The 25,594-nt window shown below is 39.8% G+C and overlaps 1 protein-coding gene across 18 annotated transcripts in view; it reads left to right on the top strand.

Annotated features, from left to right (window-relative positions):
• The window catches only part of PAK3 (p21 (RAC1) activated kinase 3), a 126,474-nt gene that overhangs the window by 33,367 nt on the left and 67,513 nt on the right, over positions 1-25,594 (top strand). For 11 of the 18 annotated variants that reach the window (XM_086388084.1, XM_086388086.1, XM_086388087.1 and 8 more), the window contains 2 exons: positions 18,406-18,506; positions 24,053-24,206. In XM_086388084.1, coding sequence (XP_086244210.1) covers positions 18,406-18,506; positions 24,053-24,206 — 255 coding nt within the window. Of the gene's footprint in view, positions 1-18,405; positions 18,507-22,873; positions 22,919-24,052; positions 24,207-25,594 lie in introns of all 18 variants that reach the window. The other 7 variants (XM_086388077.1, XM_086388073.1, XM_086388071.1 and 4 more) reach the window with 1 other exon arrangement.

Raw genomic sequence — 25,594 nt, 5'->3', positions numbered from 1 at the left:
TTATGGACCCTGTGAAGTATGAGACTGATTAGGTTTCTCTTTTGTTGGCTGCTTGAAAACTTAGTGCCAAATGTGTGACCCATGCCTGGCACCTGTAATGGGCCTCTATGGTGTGTTTGCACTTGGTATAGCTTTCATCCAGGCTCCATTTTATGAGCTTATCTTTGTTTTGTTTTCCTTTCACTTGATTGACTTTGAATTTCTGCTGCTATCATACTGTATTTTGTGTATTCTTTTTTTGGGGTTTCAAAATTTATTGTACATCAGAGTCACCCTGGAGAGCTTGTTCAGACACAGCCTGCTGCCACCTCTCAGAGTTTCATGTTTATTTGATCTGGCTTGAGGCCCAAGAATTTGGATTTCTAACAAGCTTCCAGGTGATGTAGATATTGCCAGTCCAGGGGCCACACTTGGAGACCCACTACTTCAGGCGTGAATTCCTTGAAATCAGGAAACAAAGGAAGACCTCTTTGCTTTCATTTCCCTCTACCTAAAATATCTTTGGCTGGTTTCTCAAGTGGATAAAAAAAAACTATTCAGATTTGACTGAAAAAGGAAAGAGAAAACTAAGAATTTTGTTGGGAGGAGCCTTAAAATCTGTAACAATTGTGCCTTTTCTTTCCAGGGGCTTAGCATCCAGGTAACAACAAGGGCCACTCCAGTTTCTAAGTGAAAGTAGCCAGGGGCACTTTTCCTTGTTACCTTTCTTTTTTAAAAAAATTAAAAAAAATTTTAATTGGAGGCTAATTACTTTACAATATTGCGGTGGTTTTTGCCATACAGTCACATGAATCAGCCATGGGTGTACATGTGTTCTCCATCCTGACCCCACCCTCCCATGTCCCTCCCCATCCCATCCCTTTCTTGTAAACCACCTTATATCCATTATGGAACATGGTGGGGAATAAATACATGGATGAATAAATCCATAAAAAATACATGAATAAATAAAACAGTAAGGCAAAGGCAATGAGACAAGTGAATCACCCAGGATTCTGAAAATGGCATAGTTCCTCTTAAAGGAAGAACATGTGGGAAAGAGGCAGGTGAGGCTACCTTCGGAAGGGACACGTCCTGTGTGATGTCTGTGTCATCTGAAGCGTGCTTATGCGTCTCATGTCTTGTGCTGCACTAGAGCTTTAGGTGTCTTTCAGGGGGTATGCAATGCTGTGTGAAGAGCTGTGTCTTTAGGGAGCACAGTTCATGTGTATTTTGTTTGTGAGAAATCCAGAGATTTGGGAGCTGGTGAGCCCTGCAGATGGAAGTAAAGGCCCCTACTTCCTGGAAGCAGACAAGGAGATAGTTGGATAAAGCAAATCAGGACGAATAGAAAGTGATCTACGATTGACTTGTTAGTTCCTAGTGTCAAGCCTGTGCCAGGCACATTACATGTATTGACTCTTTCAATTCTAATAACTACTCTGTATTACCCCCCTTTTACAGGTGAGGCCATTTAAGCTCAAAGCATTTAAGTAGACAGCCTAGGCTCACACAGCAGATGCCAGAAGCCAGAAATCTCCTGAGTCTTTCCAACTCCAAACCTTCTGCTTGTGCTACTCTATCACACGGTCCTTTTTATTGCCACTCAGAAGGAAAGAAAACTTTTTTTCATGTTTTTTGTTACTGTTTAACATTAAAGAAGATTCAGTTATCCTTTATGGTCTTGTTATTCACATGTTTTGGTCAATAGACATTATTAACTTTAATTGCTCACAATAAAAAATTCTTAGTTTGCTAACTAGGCTGAACAGTATGCCATCTTTCTTCAGTGATGCTGAAGACCCTTTGGAATTTTGCAGTAGCTCAAGGTTATTTTCTTTGCATTAACAATGAGTGGGAGTCTCAATTAACTTAATTGAAGATTTTCGTAGCAGAAAGCCAGATGTCAGAGACGACTACATCCTGGATAGTGTTTACAATACCTCTTGGTTCTTCAAATGTAGACCATACAGCTCAGCAAAGAGTACTCTTTGGAGGTCATTGCTCTGCCCTTTGGGGAGTCTGAAGGACATAGGATCTTGCTTGTCCTCCAGGGCCAGTGCTCTGCCCCAGGGCAAGAGCCTCCTATATTACCCCCTTTACTCATAGAAGTCCACTGTGTTTGAAATGGGAAAATGGTGGGGTAAGGATGCACTCTGTACTAGGGCCTTTGATTCTATTTCAAGGCCAGTAAACAGGGAAGTTGAGCACAAATATGGTATCCCACTAGAGACAGCAGACAAATGCAAAAAAAAAAAAAGTATGGAATGCAGGATTAGAAGATAAGTAGAAAAAAGGAAAGAAGCAATGGGGAGAAATTAAGAGAGGAATGAGGGGGAGAATTATGAGAGTTATGAGAATTATGAGGAATTAAGAGAGTGTACGAGGGGGAGATTAAGAGATGCAGAAGATATAGGAAATGGAGGAGAAGAGAGGAAGGCAGAAGAGAGATACATCAAACATTAACATGAAGGGTTGCAAGGAGACTAAAATTGACACCAGCTAAGGGATATGAAGTTGTTTTCCTCCTTAAAACAAATGAGGCCTCCCCGACTCCTTCAAACTTACTTGTGCCCTATATAATTATCCATGTGAATGGAAGTGTATGGTTAAGGGCATTGCCTCATATTTCCTTTTAGTTTTCCAATATTGTCCATTGAAATTGTTGCATGTGTGAATTGGGTATAAATGCGAATGAAACTAGTGTGTGTTGCCTTGGAAGAAGATGGGTAAGAGTCAGGTTCCTGATAATTTGCCAGAATGATCACTTTTGCTGCAAGCTTTTGAAGATGATACCACTGAAGTTGACGGCTGTCTGTATGTGAGTGGGGGGTCACTAGAAGGGCTCACATGGGACCATCATTTCCTTTTCCCTATCATCCTCATGGAACATGCCACTTTTGAATTGGGCTTATAGCTACTCTTGCAGAATCAGGTACCACTTTGAGTTTTTATCTATGCATTAAAGGCTGCCGATTTTATAGAGAACATATATTGTTTTTCATAGACACTGAAGAGCTGACAGGGGGAAGTGGACTTACTATTCCACCAGAGGGAATGCAACTAGCCATAAAGAAATTCCAGATATGCCGATTAAGTATTATCAATTACTAAGGTTGAAATTTTCTAGGTTCTTTATTGGAGGATGGAGTCTAATGGCTTTAGCACATTCTACTTGAAGACAGGAGAATGAACCTTCCCCTATGGGCCTTCCCAGCTATATACATCTGGGGTTTGCTAATATAACAAAAGACATAAAAGCAGTGACTGTTTATGATAGCCCAATTTAATCTCCTTTCTTGGTAGTTACGTTTGAAAGGTCATCATTCAGTAGATGGGAAGTGCTGGGTTTAGATGGTGACATGATTCCTTAATTTTCCAGCAAAAACAGTCACCCTGTTAATATGTATGTATATTCCTAGTGAGATGATGTCTTTTGGATGGCAGTTGTAGAGTTATAGTATTTGGTGAACTTTCATATCAATCACCTCCTTCAAACCTCCTGTGATGAAGGCAAGGTTTATCCATTTTACGAAGGAAGGCAGAAGTTTAGAGAGGTTAACTGACTTTCACAAAGCTTCCCCACTACTGCTTACAAAGTGAGGCTGGCCTAGAATTTAAGATCCCGACTCCTGGTTCAGTGATTGATTATGATACTGCTTGTCATAAAAAGAGAGTCACCTAATGTGTTTTAAAAATAGGTTTGGGGCCAGTGAAATATCAAAAATGGAATTTTTATGGAAGCAAGTAAAACCTAAGAGCATCTAATCTATTTTTTCATTCAACAGTTACAACAGTAGTCATGCCTTTTTACAAGTTACTCCTCCTGAGGGCATAACTTGCTAGCAGAAGGAAACAGCCTTTGTTTAAAAAAAGAACATTGTTAATTATTTTTCCTTGATTCCTGTGTTATATTTTTCCATCCTTTAACTCTCTATTACAAAAATATCTTATACTTTATAATTAAAATATTAAAGAACTATATAGAGTCGCCTGTCCTTCCTCCCTTTAGATTCATTCATAATCCAATGTTTAAGGGTTTGGGCCCTTTCCCTCACTTACTAAACATTAGTTTCCTTTTCTGCTCAATCAGTGTGTATTTTGCCCAGGATGCTAGGTTTAAGCCAGAAATATATCTGTTATGTAGAACCTCTTTTTAAATCGTTTACCCACCTTGCTTTAAATAGAGCAAAGAATTCAATCTATTTTTAGGCCTAATTTTCCATTGTAGTTACCACATAGTACTTTCAGGTATTTCCAATGGGAAAAATAAATTTGAAGGCCCACAAAATGTCATTCTTTCTACCAAAAATAAATAAATAAATAAATAAAGGAAAACTAGATAACTGGTCTCTCTCCTGTGTAAGGGAAAATGTGCATTTCATGAATCCAGGAGGTGAGACATTCCTGTGGGTCCCCTCTCATAATATGTTCTCCAACAGGATGTTTGTTTATAGAGCAGAATGGCCAAAAACTAGCACCGTCTTTGCATAAATCAGTCCCTCTGGAACTATTGTCCTCACAATGAGCACTCACTTCCTTTTTTTTAACTTTTTATTTTATATTGGAGTGTAGCTGATTAACAATGTTGAAACTATCACAATATTGTTATTTGAGCACTCGCCTCTTCGAAACCACCTGCAAGGCTGCTCTGTTGCTTTAGAAAGAATTGTTCTGGGATACTTAGTCTTATCCAAGAATAAGGCTGCAAAAGGTTTCCCTTGGGAGAGAGGGAGGTTTATGGCTCAGGGTGCTCAGTGACCCACAAAACAGGGGATGGAGCAAAATGGCATTTTTTTAAATTAAAGCACCAACTGCAGTACTTAACTTACTTTCCTGGTAGTTAAGCAGACACTAAGGCATTCTAATTCTTGAAAGACCACAAGGGTAACATTTTATACATGATTTTTGTGAGCCATTGACTAGCAGCCTCTTAGTGAAATAGAGAAAATGATCGAACCACTAAAAGTGTCTCTCATCCAGCTAAGGAGTGACCAAGTCACTAAAGATTGTCTCTTAGGAAAAGTAAAGGTTGTCACCCATAGGAGATGGGTGGCCCTTTGAAAATATTTCTCTATCCTTCTAACATGGCATTCCTAGAGCAAAGCTCAGAAATGTTGAAGTGAAAAACAAGCATTTTAATATGATGCATCTCTAACCCAGCCACCTGTACTACCCCTGCCAGAAATGACCTCTCTGTCCACACAAGTTATTTGGCTTCAGGAACACACAACACTGAGTACAGATTGCTCCTAGGTGGGGGGAGCAGAAGAGGACTTCTAGTGTCAAGCTAGGGGTTGTAGGACGAGCGACCCTTCTAGGAGGGCTGCAAATCCAGTGCAAGCCTCCTAGTGAAATATGTTATTAGACCTCCTTTGTCTCAAATGAGCTTAATGGAAAATCACGTGATAGAGATCTGTGTGCAACCAGCCAATTAAATCTGAGCTGCATGCTGAATTTGAGCCCGGAGCTAGTTTATTAGCTACCTCAGTTTAAAAATGAGATAGAACAGAATTGGATGTCAATATAGGCTTACCTGGAGCATCTTTTGCAGTTTACTTACATATTTTACTCAGGAAAGATTGGTGTCTGTTTTTTATGTGTCTCTCTGTGCTGAGGGTCGTGGGGGGATCCTACCTGTAAGACAAGGTTCTCTGTCCTCAGGTCATTTTCGATTTAGGTGCACAAATCAGACACACACACACACACACACACACACACACGCAGTTTATGTAGAAAATGCCCAGCAGGTGATCTCCAAGGCAATAGATGCAGTGGCAGATGGATCTTCCGATTCCATCCCCACCATTTATTTTCTTCCTCAGCCTGTGTGAAAGAACAGCCATTTTGAAGCCTGCCCCCATCATCCCATGTGTACCGAGTAGCACAAAGCTACCTGGTTTGTCTTACAGTAGACACCTTTTTCATCATCACATCCATCTGCTCAAAAGCCATTCCAAGCACACTCTTTATGACTGTCCAATTTCTTCTTTCTTCCTGATTTCTAAGACTATATCTGATCCATTTACTCTTCTTTCTTCTCAGTTCCTCGTCAGTGTGCTATGGATATTCCAATGTCTAAGCTCTGCTTCTCCTATTTTTCCTACTTGAGATGCCTTACCTTTCCTGCCTACCCCTTCTTTAAGACCCATCTCTCAAACTCTCCTTCCTCTCCAGCAAGCCCTCACTCTCCACCACAGAGTTCTCTGATCTTCTTTTCTTTGGACATACAACAAGCTTTATACTCTGTTCTTCCCAACTTAGCACCAAATTTTCTTTAGTCTGGTACTATCGGTCTCTGTTTCTTTTTTTTTTTTAATTAATTTATTTTTTTAATTGAAGGATGATTGCTTTACAGAATTTTGTTGTCTTCTGTCAAACTGTTTCATGTTTGTTAAGCTTATTTCCCCAATGAGATCACACATTTAGAACATTCCTTAGGTTCCCAGTGAGTCACCCAGTACAATCTGTCACTGCACTGATCCACAATTCCAAGTCTACTGGTTAATTGACCCACTGACTGGTTCCGAGGAAAGGGGGCTGGGACCATAGCAAGCATTGTTCCTCAGAAGCAAGGTTGTGAAATGTTGCTGTTTAGAACTAGTCAGCCTCTGTGGTCTTTTCCCCTCCTTTGGAAAAATTGTTTCTGCATTTAAAAAATGTTTTATATAATATTTTGTTTTTTTTTTATCTTTCTGTATTATTATGGCTTTCAATGTCACTTTTTTCTTATGCCATACATTGTAATTTTGCATGCTTTCCATTGCTTTTCTAAAAATCATGATTGTCCTATGCTTTTAGGCCAAATTTATATAGGAAAGTGTTTCTCTATGTCTGTCCTCTGTTATTCCTTTTCTTTTCCTTCATGCTCTGCTTTGAAGGAGCTAGATAGTGTTCTAAAAAATAATTCTGCATGTGACCATGACATCCAATGAGAAGGTCCAAAACAACTTCCAGGAATTTTAGGGGAAGATGACAAATGGAACTCCTACAACAAAGACGACTCAGGTGACAGTTTTATAAAATGCTTTCTGAAGGCAAGCATAGCACTGCCCTGGGATTTTGTCCAGGGGAGTATTTGTTGCTTTGCTGTACCTTGAACCCAGCACAACTGAGTTACCAATATATGCTTTTGACCCTAAAGTGGCACCTGGCAAGAGGTGTGCCTGAATGAGTACAGGGTCATCCCCAGTGTTGGGGAAAACAGCAACACTGCCATCACTACCCAGTGCAGCTCTAAAACATACCCTCCCACCCCTCCAGCCTTCTTGGGGAAACTGGATAAGTGTCTCCTCATCCATGAACACATAATGGCAAATAGGCGTGACCTGTCTCCATATATTGGGTCTCATTTCATATAATGAAAGTCATTCATTCATCCATTCATTTTTTCATTTGCTTATTCATTAAATATTTAGTGAATCAGGCACCAGGCGTTGGGGTATGTTGGGGTACAGAGGTGAGTAGGTGCCAGTTCCTGCCTTGAAGGAACTGATGGCCTAGTGAGGGACACAGACAAGTCAGTGAGTGAGTAGAGTTTAGCATGGTAAGTGCAATAGAGAAGTAAGCACTGAGGAGGGGTGTCTATTGAAGACTGAGGGAAGGAGCAGTTAGGGGAGGCTTCCTGGAGGAGGGGACCACTCAACTGAGGTGAGTCTTAAAGAAGGAATAGAGCCAGCTATGTATGAGTTGGGTGGGATTTAAGATACAAGGAACAGAATTATGAAGGCAGTAAGCATGACATAATATTAGTTGAGGTTCTATGACTATAACTACAGGTAGTTCAGCATAACTAGTGCATAGAGTGCTAAGGGGAAGGGTGGGAGATGGAGCTGTGAAGGTAATTGGGGATTGGGTTCTAGAGGGTTTATATATGTCATACTAAGGCATACAAAAGGGCTTTGGATATGATTCTGAAGGCAGTGGGCCAACACTGAAGCAGGGAAATAATATCAGATTTGTGTTTCAAAATATCACTGTAGCCACAGGAGAAGAATGAATGTGGATGGTGCAAAGGATGGGGGCATCATGAAAGAAGACAAGTCAGGCTGTGGGAATCACACAGGTGTGAAATCACAGAGGTCTAACCTAAGGGCCAGTATTGTAAGAAGAAAAGAGAGCAATGCAGAGAGAACATTTAGGAGGAAGAGTTAATAAGACCTAGGTAACTAATCAGGCTTTCCAGGTGGTTCAGTGGTAAAGAATCTGCCTGCCAATGCAGGAGGTGCAAGAGATGCAGATTTGATCCTTGGGTCAAGAAGATCCCCTGGAGGAGGGCATGGCAACCCTTTCCAGTATTCTTGCCTGGAGAATGCCATGGACAGAGAGGAGCCTGGTGGGCTACAATCCATGAGGTCACAGAGAGTCAGACATGACTGGCTGAGCATGCATAGCATGCAGGCAACTAATCAGATGGTGACAGGAGAAGCTAAAGAGAGTGAGGTAGGGAACACAAGAGGAACTGTAGTTTCTTCTTGTAGATGGGGAAAGGCAGTTGAGAATTTGTTTTCTTTTGAAAATATTTCAAGTGAGGGGGTTGTGAGGCAGCCAAATAAAGGTGTTCAATAGGCGGTTAACTCCATGGGGTCAGAGGAGATCCACGTGGGGAGTCTCAAAAGTAGATAGTAATTGAAACCACACAAGTAGATGAAGTGACCTAAGGGAAAAGTGTGTTGATGATAAGAGATGAGGACCTAGGACAGCTCCTGGGGACTACTAGTTAAAGTCTACAGAAGACCCAGAAATGTACGAATAGACTCTAGGAAAGAATTGTGTGAAAGATGGTGAGGAGACGTTAGTTTCATGAAGATCATAGTCCGCATGTCAGTTTTGACTGTGAAGTCAGTGGCTGTGAGGACTGAAAAATGGCTATCTCAGGGAGGAGATCAGTTTGGGACCTCAGATTCATTTCAGTGGTTTGAAGAGTGAGGGTTAAGGAAGTCTAGATTGCCTTTTCAAGAAGTTGAAGCTAGAGAAGGAATGGTTGAGAGATTATAGCAACTGAAGAAAGCTATGTGGTAGCAGGGAGCTTTAATTTTTAAGGACAAAAGAAATCTCAGCATGTACTTTTAAAGCCAGATAGGAAGTGTCAGTAGAGAGGGAGAGACTGAATAAACGGAGTGAGACACCCCCCCCCCCCCGCCCCTCGCCATGGAGAAATGAGAGGGACAGGAACAGTGGAGCACCAGTGAGGGTATAAACCTCAGGTAGAAGGATAGGACAGTGTTCCAGTAAGATGTGAAGGGAGATGTTACTAATGGAGATGCATTCCTAGGAGTGGGACAGGAAGTGAAGTCAAAGGAGTTCTAAACTCATGGCCTCTGTTTTTTCCAGTGAAGTAGAAGGAATTTCTTATGCTGAAAGTAGAGGAGAGAATGAAGCAGAAGTTTGAGTGAAGTGGTGAAATTCTAGAGTATTCCCTAAGAGGAGTGGGAAAGGAAGTTGGCCAGGGCCAAGAAGGGTGTTGCAAGCACCACTGATGACCCAGCTCTGGTCCAGCACAGTCTACATGGTTGTGATTTTTTCCCCCAACAACTTTACCAGCCTCGGTATGGAAATGGAGGTTTCATGGCTAGATTCGATCAGGGTAAGGTTTTGTTGGAGAGTTGAAAGAGGAGGTCAAAGTAGCATAGTTTCCAGGGCAGTGGGTTAAGGGCAGTTTAAATGATGTACTGTAGAGTCCAGGCCAGGAAGAAGCTGAGAAGTTGGCTAAAAATGGAAGGGTCCAGGGATTGGAGGTTTTGTTGAAATCAAAGAATAAGTAAAATAGGAGTAATGACATGAAAGAGTGAGAAAGCTGGGCCCAGAGAATAAGATAACAGAGTTATCTGAGAGAATATTACAGAGAAAGGGTCATTCTGGATAATGAAAAGGCCTGACATAGCTGTGATTCTCCACTCTGCACATCATCTGTGGCGCTTCAAAACATCATTTGCCCAGGCCTCCCTTTCAGAAATTCTGATAGGGTAGGTTCTGAGTGGGCCCAAGATATTTGGATTTTTGTGAAACTCTACAGGTTATTCTGATGAGCAGCCCTGGTTAAGAACCACTCGTGTAATGGTGGCCATGGGAATGGATTGAAGGAGTGGAAAGGAGATGAAGTTCATTAAAGCTGAGGGGCATCAAGGACTTAAAAGGTGAGGGTGTGTGTGACAGAGGTGCCCATTTGTATATTATGTTTAACAGCAAGATGGCAGCACTGAGTGTTGGAAAGAATATTGGGAGCCCAAGTCAATGATAAAGGGGACTTGGCCAGGAGAACTAAATGGCAGTGACCTCAAAGGAGGGGTCTTTGTAGACAAGTGCAGAATTACTTATCTCAAACAATTTGGAATAAAAATGAGGCAACTCTGCCCTTCTCCATTGCCCTAGGCCTAAAGACATGGAATGGGGAAGAATGATCAGCGTCCATCAAGGATAATCTGAGAAAGTGATACCTTCGTTGGATAGCAGGGTTTAAAATGATTTTTCTCAACCCCAGCTGCTTAAGGAAATACTGGAGGGCCTTTAAAAATCAACGATTCTGGGGACAACCCCAGAGTAAATCTGAATCTCTAGCAGTAGGGCTCTGAAATCTCTCTCTACCACCCCTCCAACTCTCTCTCTCTCTCTCACTCACTCACTCACTCTCTCTCTGACTTTTTTGAAGTTTCCCACACAAAAGTGATGCATAGTGAGGTTTGAGAACCTAAGGCAGGAAGTAAACAGTGCCTTTAACGAAGAGGTTGGAGTGAAGGTGTAGAGGGATTTTAATGGAGTAAGCCCTAGTCACTAGAGGAAATGCAAAACATTGGAGTGAAGAATATAGGAGATGACAGATGACTTCTCCTTTAAAATGTAGGGGGATGGAGAAAGATGTCAAGATGAAAGACTCTGGAGAGACTAGCTGACCCCTGGAGTTACAGCCAGAACCCATACACATGCAGAAGGTCCCAGTACTAAACACCATTTGTAATTTGTGGTCTAGTCACCAATTTGTGACCTTTGTTCTAGGTTCTGATAGAATATGGTTGATAGTCTTACAAAGTGGTGCTTCTTCTTTGTGCTTCTGCTCTCTGCAAATATCAATCCAGAGCTGAACAGACTGCATCTCATGAGCCCAGGATTCAGGTTAGGCTGAGTCTTAATGTAAACAACCAATTCTCTGAGAATTCTCTAGAGGAGATACAGATATTTTTAGTATTCCTTAAAATAAAAAGAAAGAAAAAATTTCTTACTTAGGATCCAGTCATTGAACATTTGCTGAAGATTAGGCTCAAATCTATTGATTTTTTTAATGCTACTGGATAATAAATGTGGAAGTTGCTCAGTCATGTCCGACTTTTTGCGACCCCATGGACTGTAGCCCACCAGGCTTCTCTGTCCATGGGGATTCTCCAGGCAAGAATACTGAAGTGGGTTGCCATTTCCCTCTCCAGAGGATGTTCCCAACCCAGGAATTGAACCTGGTCTCCTGCATTGCAGGAAGATTATTTTACCTTCTGAGGCACTAGGAAAGCCTGGATAATAAACAGTGCAACTATTAAGAACTTAGGTTCTGTGGACACAGCTGGGACCTGGATTCAAATCCTGGCTCTGTCAGCTTTTGAATCCTGCATATGTGGTTTAACTTCATTGAGTCTCACTTTCTTCATCTGTACAACAATGTGTGTGTGTGTGTGTGTGTGTGAGTGCATGCTCACTAAGTCATATCCAACTCTTTGTGACCCCATGGACTGTAGCCTGCCAGGCTCCTCTGTCTATGGAATTTTCCAGGCAAGAATACTGGAGTGGGTTGCCATTTACTTCTCCAGGGGATCTTCCCAACCCAGGGATTGAACCTGCCTCTCTTGTGTCTCCTGCATTGGCAGGTGGATTCTTTACCAGCTGAGCAGCTCTGCCTTATAAAATTGTGGTTGAAATTAAATGAGATAACCCTAGAAACACTCTGCACATGGTAAATATTCTCTAAATGCTAGTGACTACGTGTGCAGACGTAAGCTGTGTGTTAGGAAATGTGAGAATGAGTAAGATACAGTCTCTGCTGTCAAGTGTCTCAAATTTTAGCTACAGAGATAGGTATGTAAAGAAAAAATGAAAATGCAGTGTTAATCAGGGCCAAGCTCAGAGTATACACTGGGTCACTCTATGGGAGCAGGAAGAGAAGGGAATTTAACTTTGTCTGCAGAAGGAAGACAGGAAAAGTCTTGCCAAAGGAGAGAGAATGCTAGAGTGAGTCTTCAAGAGTAAGGATTAATGGGAGTTGACCACACAAAGCAGAGGCGTGTGGTAAGAAGTCAGGCTTTCCAGGCCTCAGCCTAGCTCGTATAAAAGCTTGGCAGTAAGAGAGAAGCTGGCAGTTGAGGGAGTATGAAATGGATAAGGAACAGTGGGGGCCACAGCAAGAATAGACAGTGGAGAGGTAAGCTGGGGGCAGATCATGCAGGCCCTTGGCTCACATGCTAGGGTGCATGATCTTTGAATATCTGGATAATGCAGGGTCTTAAAGGCAGGAATGTGGTCAGATACGTATATTCCAAAAGGTTATTCTGGCCACAGAGTAATGAATCACAGAGGGCAAAATTGGAGATAATAAGACCTGGTGAAAAATGCTGGTGCCTTGGACTAAGATGATGATGATTTGTGGAGATGAAAGAACAAAGATGGATCCAAAATGAGTTAGAACGTGATGACTGATTAAGATTGAATTAACAAAGGAGTCAAAGAAGCTCCCAAATTTAGAATTGGGCAGTTGGGCCAGTATTGGAATACCCAATAGCCAGAGTAAGCATGTGTCTAAGACCCAGCAAATTAGGGCACCCAAAATGTGAAAACAGTTTGGTTTGGGATATACAGTAGTTAGACAAGTTAATCATCATAGGAACATCAGAACTTTTGTGGCTTCCTTACCTTTTTAATGAAGTAGGATTGTTTTTATTTGAGAGAGAGAGTCATAATCTTTTCATTGCTTAGAGTCTCCCAAAGAGGAGGAGTCCAAAGCCTTAATCCTTCTCTGATCTGGGCAGTGAGTGGTTATCATTTCACTGAGAATATGGACACTGAAGGAGGAGCAGTTTGGATGTCCTGCCTCTGTTATAATTAGTGCTACATGATGAGAATGGCATAATTAGGCTGGTAAGGGACTGGCAGTCAGGTGGCCTTAGGGAGACACCATTAAGCTGATTCTCGTCATTCAACTTAAGTAGTGGAACTTTCCTTGTAGCTCAATTGGTAAAGAATCTGCCAGCAGTGCAGGAGACATGAGTTCGATATCGGGGTTGGGAAGATCCCCTGGAGAAGGAAATGGCAACCCACTCAAGTATCCTTGCCTGGAAAATCTCATGGACAGAGGAGCCATGTGGGCTGCAGTCCATGGGGTCGCAAAGAGTCGGGCACGACTGAGCAACTAACATTTATTTACATCTCAGTCAACATGCTTCAGTTGTGCTGTCATTGCTAATGGAGAAATAGGGAGAGCCTATTTGCTGGCAAGAGAGATCATGAATGCAAGTTGATATCATGATTAAAGATATAGCCTAAGCTAGGGGTTCTTAACCTGGATCCTAGGGAAATATTGAGCCTCTGAAGTTATATTCAGAAGTGTGTATATGTGTGTATAATCCAATTTTGTAGACAGAAGTACCACAGCTTTCTTTAGATATTTCATAGTGGTCTTTGATACCAGAATGGTCACCAACTACCAGTAGATTTACTGTGAAGTAAATACAGCTGCTTCTTCAGAGTTTCTCACTTGGGATTCTTCCAAGGCTCTTGAAGGAGTCCTACCATTTTTGTATTGTTTTTACTTAAAGGGAATATTCCTCTCAAATCACATAAAGTCTTTGTACCCACAAAATCTATATCTACCCCTGCCAACCACAGATTAGGAAACTACCCAACATGAGTTAGTATCTGGGAGTGAATGCCATCCAAGAGAAATGAATGCCAAAGACTGTGCTAGGAAAGGAAAGGCAGAATAAGAAATGCCCATCAAACAAAGAATGATTACTTAGGGAGGAGGAGGATTAGACCACATTGTCGAGGAAACAGAAAGAGAGGTGGTTAGCTATGTTCAACATGAATGGGAGATCAGGAAAGAGGAAAATAAGAAAATGATTACAGGAGTAGCGGGGTGATCAGTGGTGATCAGCGGACTGGCTAGAAAAGAAAGCTGAGTGTTTTGTTTGCCTTTCTGGACAAGTAAAAGTGGTAGTTGAACAATTATTAAGTGGTAGTTATGGTCTATAAACATGCAAGGGAAGTAGAAGTACCTACAGAAAATGCTAATCTTCATTGTTCAGTTAAAATGATAGTCAATAAAATAGATTCACTGTAAATGTGGAATCTATACCGAGTTGAATTTAGATGGCACATATATACTTTTCAAAATGAGTCCTAAATGTGTTCTATGGCCAGGCAAAAACTTTGAGTGACCCTTATCCCCCTCACCCACTCCCCCCGACCGCCTCAACCTTTCTTTCCTAATCTTGTATCTTAATCCTCTTACTTCTTGAATTTCCATATTTGTGTCCCATATCTCTGTCCTCTGGCTGGCGAAAGGGAGCAGTGAGAGAGTCAAAAGAGAACAGAAGCCATAAGAGTGACCATTGGATATGAAATGTTTTGAATTTAAAATTTATCCTGGCAACCCACAGAACCAGTAATCCATTATGGTTAATTGAATGTTGTCTAAAACTCAGGGCAAGGAAACATCTATTTGAACCAGAATGTTCTAAATTTGCCACCCTGGCAGCTCTAAAGTTGATTGGTTTCAATTGGGCAAAACTGGTTCATGCTGACTTACCCAGTATTAGGAGGTTATTACTTTTTTGACTGTGAAATGCAGCCATAGCAGAGATACATACTCAAATTTGCTGATATATAAATGCCATCTTACAGTGTTTCCACCATAACTTCCTCCTGGGATCGTTTTGATATAGACTAATTTCATTACAGTTCCCAAATTTATTTCTTCAGTGATTATTCCTTTAAAGTTTTTTTACTTATTAACTATTAAACTATTTATTCATAATTGTGTCACTATTAAAAATCTGTTACTTGAGGACAATAATTTTGAACAGTTAGAACTGGACATGGAACAACAGACTGGATCCAAATAGGAAAAGGAGTTCGTCAAGGCTGTATATTGTCACCCTGTTTATTTAATTTATATGCAGAGTACATCATGAGAAATGCTGGACTGGAAGAAACACAAGCTGGAATCAAGATTGCCGGGAGAAATATCAATAACCTCAGATATGCAGATGACACCACCCTGATGGCAGAAAGTGAAGAGGAACTAAAAAGCCTCTGGATGAAGGTGAAAGTGGAGAGTGAAAAAGTGGGCTTAAAGCTCAACATTCAGAAAACGAAGATCATGGCATCCCGTCCCATCACTTCATGGGAAATAGATGGGGAAACAGTGGAAACAGTGTCCGACTTTATTTTTCTGGGCTCCAAAATCACTGCAGATGGTGACTGCAGCCATGAAATTAAAAGACGCTTACTCCTTGGAAGGAAAGTTATGACGTACCTAGATAGCATATTCAAAAGCAGAGACATTACTTTGCCACCAAGGGTCTGGCTAGTCAAGGCTATGGTTTTTCCAGTGGTCATGTATGGATGTGAGAGTTGGACTGTGAAGAAGGCTGAGCGCTGAAGAATTGATGCTTTTGAACTGTGGTATTGGAGAAGACTCTTGAGAGTCCCTTGGACTGCAAGGAGATCCAACCAGTCCATTCTGAAGGAGATCAGCCCTGGGATTTCTTTGGAAGGAATGATGCTAAAGCTGAAACTCCAGTACTTTGGCCCCCTCATGTGAAGAACTGACTCATTGGAAAAGACTCTGATGCTGGGAGGGATTAGGGGCAGGAGGAGAAGGGGACAACAGAGGATGAGATGGCTGGATGGCATCACTGACTCGATGGACGTGAGTCTGGGTGAACTCCGAGAGTTGGTGATGGACAGGGAGGCCTGGCGTGCTGCGATTCATGGGGTCTCAAAGAGTCAGACACGACTGAGGGACTAATCTGATCTGATCTGATGACAAAATTTATAAGGACATGGAAAAATAGCTACAAAATATTGGAATTGGTTTGAGGTTTCTAGTTCAGTTCAGTTGCTCAGTCGTGTCTGACTCTTTGCTACCCCATGGACTGCAGCATATCAGGCCTCTCTGTCCATCACCAACTCCCAGAGTTTACTCAAACTGATGTCCATTGAGTCGGTGATGCCATCCAACCATCTCACCCTCTGTTGTCCCCTTCTCTTCCCACCTTCAATCTTTCCCAGCATCAGGATCTTTATAAATGAGTCAGTTCTTTGCATCAGATGGCCAAAGTATTGGAGTTTCAGCTTCAGCATCAGTCCTTCCAATGAATATTCAGGACTGATTTCCTTTAAGATAGACAGGTTGGATCTCTTTGCTGTCCAGAGGACTCGTAAGAGTCTTGTCAAGCACCACAGTTCAAAAGCACCATTCTTTGGTGCTCAGCTTTCTTTATAGTCCAACTCTCACATCCATACGTGACTGCTGGAAAAACCATAGCCTTGACTAGACAGACTTTTGTTGACAAAGTAATGTCTCTGCTTTTTAATATGCTGTCTAGGTTGGTTATAACATTTCTTCCAAGGAGCAAGTGTCTTTTAATTTTATGGCAGAAGTCACCATCTGCAGTGATTTTGGAGCCCCCCAAAATAAAGTCTGTCACTGTTTCCCCATCTATTTGCCATGAAGTGATGGGACCAGATGCCATGATCTTAGTTTTCTGAATGTTGAGTTTTAGGCCAACTTTTTCACTCTCCTCTTTCACTTTCATCAAGAGGCTCTTTAGTTCTTCACTTTCTGCCATAAGGGCGGTGTCATTTGCATATCTGAGGTTTTTGACATTTCTCCCTCCAATCTTGATTCCAGCTTGTGCTTCATCCAGCCCAGCATTTCTCATGATGTACTCTGCATATAAGTTAAATAAGCAGGGTGACAATATACAGCCTTGACGTACTCCTTTCCTGATTTGGAACCAGTCTGTTGTTCCATATCTGGTTCTAACCATTGCTTCTTGACCTGAATACAGATTTCTCAGGAGGCAGGTGAGGTGGTCTGAAATTCTCATCTCTTGAAGAATGTTCCACAGTTTGTTATGATCTGCATAGTCAATAAAACAGAAGTAGATGTTTTTCTGGAACTCTCTCACTTTTTCAGTGATTCAACGGATGTTGGCAATTTGATCTCTGGTTCCTCTGCCTTTTCTAAAACCAGCTTGAACATCTGGAAGTTCACGTATTACTGAAGCCTGGCTTGGAGAATTTGAGCATTACTTTGCTAGTGTGTGAGATGAGTACAATTGTGTGGTAGTTTGAACATTCTTTGGCATTGCCTTTCTTTGGGATTGAAATGAAAACTGATCCTTTCCAGTCCTGTGGCCACTGTTGAGTTTTCCAAATTTGCTAGTATATTGAGTGCAGCACTTTCACAGCATCATCTTTTGGGATTTGAAACAGCTCAGCTGGAATTCCATCACTTCCACTAGCTTTGTTCATAGTGATGCTTCCTAAGGCCCACTTGACTTCGCATTCCAGGATGTCTGGCTCTAGGTTACTGATCACACCATTGTGTTTATCTGGGTCATGAAGATCTTTTTTGTATAGTTCTTCTGTGTATTCTTGCCACCTCTTCTTAATATCTTATGCTTCTGTTAGGTCCATACCATTTCTATCCTTTATTGTGTCCATCTTTGCATGAAATTTTGTGTCTAGGAATGACCTGGAATTAATTCAGTAAAAAGCAGCAATTTGTTCTTTTTTTTTTTTTTTTTTTTTTACTAGCAATGTTCTGGGTAAGATATGATTTAAAACATTTTTAATGATAAAGAGAGACTTGCAACATTATTGATTTGCAATAATATTCTCACTGACAGAAGACTAAGCATCTGTTAAGATATGTTTTGTAATGTAAACATGTAAATTTTAAAAGTTCTAGTTACTTGATATTTAGCTATGGTTTAACATAGAAACACTTATAGATAAACACATATAGATAGTTTAAGCACTTTTCTATTCATTCTTTCTAATAGTAAAGGTTAGCTTTACTTGAGTCTAATGAATTTCTTCTTTAGTAGGTGATGTTTGATTCAGCAAAGCCAGTTAAATACAATCTACCTAGATACCTGTTGATTATATCATTAGACTGGTAAAAGATATAAATCAGTTTGACTACAAGTTTTGTTTGAATTGGATTTGGAAATTTGTAAATTATTTGGACCTGACATTTTGTCCAACTCTCGGCCACTTACTTATATAAAATTATAAATTCTGGAGTTAAGTATTGTTATAATTGCATTGGTCTCAGTTGTCATTCAGCTTTGTAATTATTTTGATGAACCTAACTGTACAACTTATGGATGCCAAAACTTTATCCCAAGTAAATACATGTTAACATTTTGCCTTTAGCCAATAAGAAGAAAGAGAAAGAGCGCCCAGAGATCTCTCTTCCTTCAGACTTTGAACATACGATTCATGTGGGGTTTGATGCAGTCACCGGGGAATTCACTGTAAGTAAGCTTCTTATTTTGTTTTGTAAGGCATGAAAAAATTCCTTTGTGAAAATCGGTTTCAAAGAAGAATTGCCACGTCCCAAAATATCAGACTTGATGTTTTTGGTGATTTCAAGGAAGATGGACTTTGCCTAGTCTATCACAGGTGGAACTAGAGAGTGGCTTTAGAACTGGAAAAATTATTTTGTTCATCATGACAAAAATGTCTAATTGTGGTTAGCCTTCAACTTGATTGAAAATGCTAATTTGCTATGGCACAGGAAGCGTAGTCTAGATAGACTCAACTTGACATTGTTCTTTATCACTTGAAGTGAATCAGAGAACCATTGACTCAACTTGGCCAATGAAGACAGTCTATCTGAATAATTCAGGCTTTACATTGGATCCTGGATTACCTAGATAAATTAACCACACTAACCAAAAGTCTCTGTAAAATTGACCTTTTTTTCCCTTTGATTTCAAGAACATAGCTTACTTTTAGGCCTATATACAGGTATATTTTATAGACATTCAAAACAACAAACCTCATGTTTCAGGAAGAAATATTAATGGGTGTATTGTGTGCTTTAGTGGTTATATACTTACTTTATATTTGTATATATATAATATTTGTATATATACTAAATACCAATAAGAATTTCCCAGAAGGCTATAGCTATAGATCCAGTCTTTCTTTGGATATTGGTAGTGCCCAAATGGCACATAATCTCAGATCTATGATATTTTATGCCTGTTTTTTTTTTTTTTTAAAGATGTAGCATTTTTCTTTTAGATGGATAAAGGAAAAGATATGGGTAGAAATATGTCCTCAGGAAGATCAAGTACTTTTTCATACTAGTAAGGACCTCAGTCAAAATGTGCATTTTGAGATAATGAGTAAATTTGAATGCATTCTGGAAAAAAAACCTTTAGTAGAACCATCTCCATTGATTCTTGGCTTCTTAGAAATTTAGATATTAAATAAGTAAATTTCCTATTTCATAACATGATGGTTAGTGAGTAGACTTTGTTATAAGATTAAATTTTTGAAAAGAAGGAACAAATTAATTTGATTTAGAGAATCAAACCATGTTTCTAAATTAACAGACAAGTTATCTTTTTTCTTAATTCCAAAAGTAAGCTGTGTGAGAATGAAATGGAAATTGATTAAACATCTTAGTCTTGTAAAATGATATAAACTTATTATATGTTCTCAGTAGCAAGTAGAAGAGAATGTTAAGAAGTACTGACATTAATAAAGTTGAGATAATGGTTTAACCAATTTCATCATTGAAATCAGAGACATTATTTAAATGGCTTTGAATTTGAGCCCAGTCTCTGTTGTTTGCCATATTTGAGAATATTCTGTTAGCTACACTTAGAAAATATAACCTCACTGTCACTGCTACCACCATTATCACCACCACCAAAACCAACAAATCTTTATATATTGTTATTTTGAATAATCTGAACAAGTTTAGATTTTAAAAAAATCATAGAGATGATGCTTTTTTTCTGACGTTTGAAACAGTAAAAGCACTTAATCATTAAAAGTTTTCTCTTAAAACACTTCACTTATTTAAGAGCTCTCTTCCCCAGTTTTGACTTTTTGTTTTCTATGTGCTTTTCTTCTGTTTTATTGTCTTATTTCATATTTCTCTTATCTTTTATTCTTCCTTTTTGTTTTTGGATGTGAAAAATTTCCCCTCCACTGTTCTCATGTGATATAGTCTGGTTCCTTTCCAATTTTTAAATATTTTTCCACTTTTTCCTACTTGTCTGACATCTTATGATACAATTTTTTAAATTTATTATTATTATTATTTTTTACTTTACAATATTGTTTTGGTTTTGCCATGCATCAACATGACACAATTTTTCTATCTTTGTTCTTTATGGGTTTTGAATGGAAATGAAAGAAAGTGAATCACCAGCATTTTGCTGACTGTAGATAAGTCGTTTTCACTTTGCTATCAATTAGAACCCAAAAAAAACAATCAGAGCGGTGTGGGGTAGCAATATGTGATGCACAGTCTTTCCAATCATGAAAAACAGCTCAATGCAACTGAACCAAACCAAACAATAACTTTTCCCCTCTTCTCAAAAATCTAATATTGAAATAAAGTGTTTGATGCAGTTGTTAGAAATCCACTGAATATGGATAAGACACAGGCTAAATTTGGAAATCTGATGTACTTTATTGTCATCATGATAATCTTTTATAACTATCTGACCCCACGTTTTTTTTTAAATACCAAATTCTTTTTTTTTACTATCTTAACCTGTGATTTATATTTACTGACTTTAACAATACCAAACGATAATAAGCTTTTAAAAGTCATTTTATTGGTAGGATTTAGAATTCAGTCTTAATTGTCCCCATACCACTAATTGATTATGTATATGTGCGTGTGCATGTGGAGGGGGAGGGACATAGTACTAAATTTTCCCACTGCAGTTGTTGAGGTTGAATTTTGAGCAATTGGTTGAACTATCTAGTCCAGTTGTGTCCCAAGGGCCTGTTACTTAGAATATTTGGACACTGATTTGGTGTATTGCTTGGTGCTTATCCTTTGACTAATCGGCCCATAAAACCTTGTACACTTGATCATATGCTTGGACCCTGAGGTTAAAATTAGGTTGGGAGGTGAGATTTGGGGTATGAAACTATTACAAGTCCTTACCCTTTATCTTGCCATTTTTGTCCCAAATACTTCAGAACTCCCCCTTCCAGACCTCTAGACCTGTGACGGTCGCTTCAAGTCAATCAGAGGGAAAAATGGTATGAGTGATATAAATAATCATTTCTTCTGATAAGATAAATGCTTGGCCTGTTGTATCATGCTGCCATTCTCCTGGACTACACTGGATAATCCCCAGCTTGATGTATATCTAGTTGTTATTACCTACATGGTCAGGCCTTGACATGTGCTCCTGCTTCTGATGCTCACACGTCTAGGTCTTCATGAGCTATCTAACTTCTGGGGTTTGTACCTCAATTTGGAGTAATGAGATGGCTTTCCGTTTACATCCCTTTGTGGCATACATTCAGATTTAAGTGTTAGGTCTCATTGATGAACTGGTTTATCTCAACTTAAAAAGGGAAAAAAGACCTTATGTCACCAGCATAGTCACATGGTAAGTATAGTTGTCTGGAGGATCTTTTGCAGTTGACAGCAGTTATTCCTGCTGTCTAGTGATCATATGACTATTATCACAAAAGTTTAGAAGTGCCATGAGAATGTATAGTAACTGCAAATATTCTAATGATTATGGTAATGATCATGCCAGTGATGTCTGCTCTAGTGGTTATGTGCAATGCATACCTGGTTTTGTAACACTTCATAACTCCTTTGGCCATTACAGTATTAACCAAATGCTATTAATTGCACTTAGAATCAGAACTGGGATCATGCATGGGCTCCTGAGTTCAAACTTTTGGCTTAAAGCTTTAGCATCAAATTGCGTGATGAATGCATGTAAAAGTGTCCTTTTCACTGTGCTTGGAGTAACCCCAAATGCCAGAAATCAAAGACCTGTATCCCAAATCAAACCAGTTGGGTCAAAGCATGTTTCTGTAGTGTTGTAAATAATATCTTTATTTAGACAAAGGTGTTACCTTATATCTGATCTTATTATGTGGGAAATGGGACTTTGGAACAGCAACATTAAAATGGAGATTGTTCATAATATGGTTTGAAATGAAATGGTTTCCCTTCCCTGGTTTAAATGACTCAGAAATTCAAACATAGAGTCTGGCTGTGTGGGAAATCCTTAATCTAGTTTTTTCTAAGCCAGCCATGACTTTAGCTCCAAAATACAGAAAAATCACTTTAATGAGGTCAAGGTTAAATTCAGCATCACAATATAACTCTTCTTTGAATTTTAGCCATACAGACACTTCCCATGTGAAACTGAAAATGGTTCACCAGAATTGGGAACTGAAATTTGTAAGTTCATCACATGGCCACTGGCTACCTGTGATCACCCAGTTGTAAAAGACGACTTACAAATTATTGTTGAAGCTTTTCATGATGCCATCCTTCTTTCCTCCAAATTCATATTTCTGCCTTTTAGTAATTTCTCTAGCCATGTAATGGTAACTCTTACAATTGCTTATTTATGGAGGAAGCATCTGGCCAAAACTGGAATTATTGCATCCAAACTTTGGAACATTGTCGTTTTCTCTGTTTTCTGGAATCTGTTGTCCTGTAGGCTGCCCTGGCCCTGATGTAGTTAATGCCTCCCTATTCTCACAACCGCCCCGCTTTAGAAGGGATTTCCCCTCCCCATTCAGACCCATTGGTTTCATCTCCTCCCACCTTCTAAGTTGTCCCACATTCTGTTTTAACTTTCTTTTCTTTCTTTATTTACGTCCATTACAGCCAGATCTCTATGGCTCACAGATGTGCCCAGGGAAGCTCCCAGAGGTGCGTCACAGGCCCAAAAGAAGCTTGCATCAAAGTGCTTCTTTGAGATGTCATAGCACTGCAGCAGCAGGTTCATGTGTGTGCAGTAGAGTTGTTGCTTGGCTTATCTCACTTTTTTGTTGTCATTCCCAAACTCTGGAGGCCCACGTCACACATTGTTTTGCCGAGACTTCATAGGACAAAGCCACGTAAATTGTGTCTAGATGCACTTCAGGAATAGTGTGTCTGTTTCTCGCTCCAAGTTGCTCTTGGAGGTTGGATAATTATGAAATGGGGGCATCCATAGGCCGAACATGTAGGAAAGGATGCAAAGCTCACCTCCCAGTGTAATCTTTGCAATTCTCCTTGGTTAGAGTGCCAAGTACTCCCTCCTCTCTGCTCTAAATGCTTTGGATGATTGCAAATTTTCACAAGGCTTGGTTGCCACAGTCCCCAGGTTCTATGTGGCCGATGAATGAAGCGGGGAGGAGGGGATAGAGGGAGGAGAGGAGAAAGCTGCAGGGAAGATGCCCAAAGCAGCCTTTACTATTTAGCACTCCTGTGGTTATTGCTCTGCCATGATTCTGTTTTTGTCTCCTCTCAATCCCTCTTTATATTAAAGTTCTAGACCCCCCAAAATTGCATTTCATAATCACAAAATATGAACTGACCAAGGGTGAGGCTTTCCTTTTATTCTAAGAGATATTCTGATTACAACATGCTCAGAAACAGCTTATGTTATTCTAGACATATAAAACCTATTGATCTGAACTATACTATGCTGTGCACAAATTTAGAGAAGTCTTGCTATGTCTGCCCTGAGTCGCCAGAAAAAAATAAGCTAAGCCGTAAACATCATTTCATGGATGAGCAGAGTTAATATGGAGGTGATTTTCATGCGCTTTTTTTTTTCTATCACAGTCATACTCCCACCCACCCTTTTAAGTTGGATCCTAGTTTTACCTATGTGTTTTAATTAGAGAAGAGAATGATTGCATTATTAAGTTACTAACTTTAAATCTAGAGTGTAACTTCAGTTTCCCAAGTGTAATCCTACAGGTAGCATGGGCTTCTTGGTGAAGAACTTTACTGGAACATGAAAATGCAGCTGCCGAATGTTCTGAGCTGCCATTCTTTCCCTTTGGTTGTCCACAGGGAATTCCTGAGCAATGGGCACGATTACTCCAAACCTCCAACATAACAAAGCTGGAACAGAAGAAGAACCCCCAAGCTGTTCTAGATGTTCTCAAATTCTATGATTCCAAAGAAACAGTCAACAACCAGAAATACATGAGCTTTACATCAGGAGGTAAGAATAAATCTAAGATATCAAAAAGTAAAGGAGAAGGAATTCCCTGGTGGTCCAGAGGTTAGGACTCCATGCTTTTATTGACACGGGCCTGGGTTCGGTCCCTGGTTGGAGAACTAAGATCCTGCAAACTGTGCAACATATCCAAAACAAACAAAAACCTGAAGTCATTTCAGTCTCAGAACTTTAGGATTAGAACAGAATGCCTGGAGGGCATTTGAAGACAGTTCAAGCTCCTTTTCCAAATGACTTCAACATAAGTCAGCCAGAGGATAAGTTGGAAGTTGAAGTTGATGTTAGGAGATTTATGGTACTTGAGTGATTTTAGAGCTCAAACAAGGAAATTTTCCAGTGAAGTAGTAGTTGTCAGTTTGAATCAGCAATCACAATTGTTGTTTTGTCTCTTCACTGGCGTGAAGACACTCAAGTCACTTAAGATCAGGCCTTGCGAAGTGTTCATGAAATAAGAGGAGTCTGGATCAAACACTGGTCTCTTGAAATTAATTTTTTTATCCTTTTGATCATTGAATTGCACCATGATGACACAGCACAAATTTTATGGTTGCTGGATTATTTTGATCAGACCTCAAAATCAGACTTACAAAAAAGACATATGTCTTGGTATTTATAAGAGATCAAAATGGCTGTGTTCCCCCTACCTTATTTCAGCTTCATTTGCTAGCATGTGACCTGGCCTCTGACACGTTGATGTCCAAATTTGCACTATAAACAACTGGAGAAATATACCAAAGAATAATTTTACATTTTGAAAAGGATAATCTGGATTGCATCTCTAAAACAATTTATTATTTTACATCTAAAGGAAGAAGAGAATACTATCATTACAGCTCCAGCTAAAAAGAGCCCCTCCCTCTTGGCATTGGTTTTAATACATAGGGCAGATTTCAGAATTTATTCTTTATTCCATGTTGCCACTTCTTTTTAACCATTTTTATGTGTCACATTTTCTCAGCTTACAAAGATGAGATCCTGAAAACTAGGTTAGAACTCAACAGTATCTGAGTTACTGCTGTATTCTGAAACTCACCATGTGTTTTCTTGATGCTCTCATGTTGTGACTAATAGCATAGGAAGGGGAGGGAAGGAGCAGAAGGGAAAAAGAAGGCAGGGTGGAAGGAAGGAAGGAAGGGAAAAGAAGGAAGGAGGGGAAGAGGGAAGGAGGAAGCTGAGGAAAAATTCTGAATATAGATGAGTAGAGTCATACCAGTCAGGAGTAGGTAATCTCAGCATTGCTCAGTATAGGTGCAGTTCACTGGAGGCCTTCATTAAAACCTATAAAATGGGGTGGCGAGAATGTGATAATGCAAGGGTGTGAACTATTTTAACAAAAATGTCATTTGTCATGATATCTATTTAATACTGAATTG

The sequence above is a fragment of the Bos grunniens genome, chromosome X, assembly GCF_055505025.1.
Source record: "Bos grunniens cultivar Pamir isolate PY7600 chromosome X, Bosgru_T2T1.0, whole genome shotgun sequence".
Classification (NCBI taxonomy): Eukaryota; Metazoa; Chordata; class Mammalia; order Artiodactyla; family Bovidae; genus Bos; species Bos grunniens.
The sequence above is the reverse complement of the archived record's forward strand: the minus strand, read 5'-3'. Positions and strand labels throughout refer to the sequence as shown.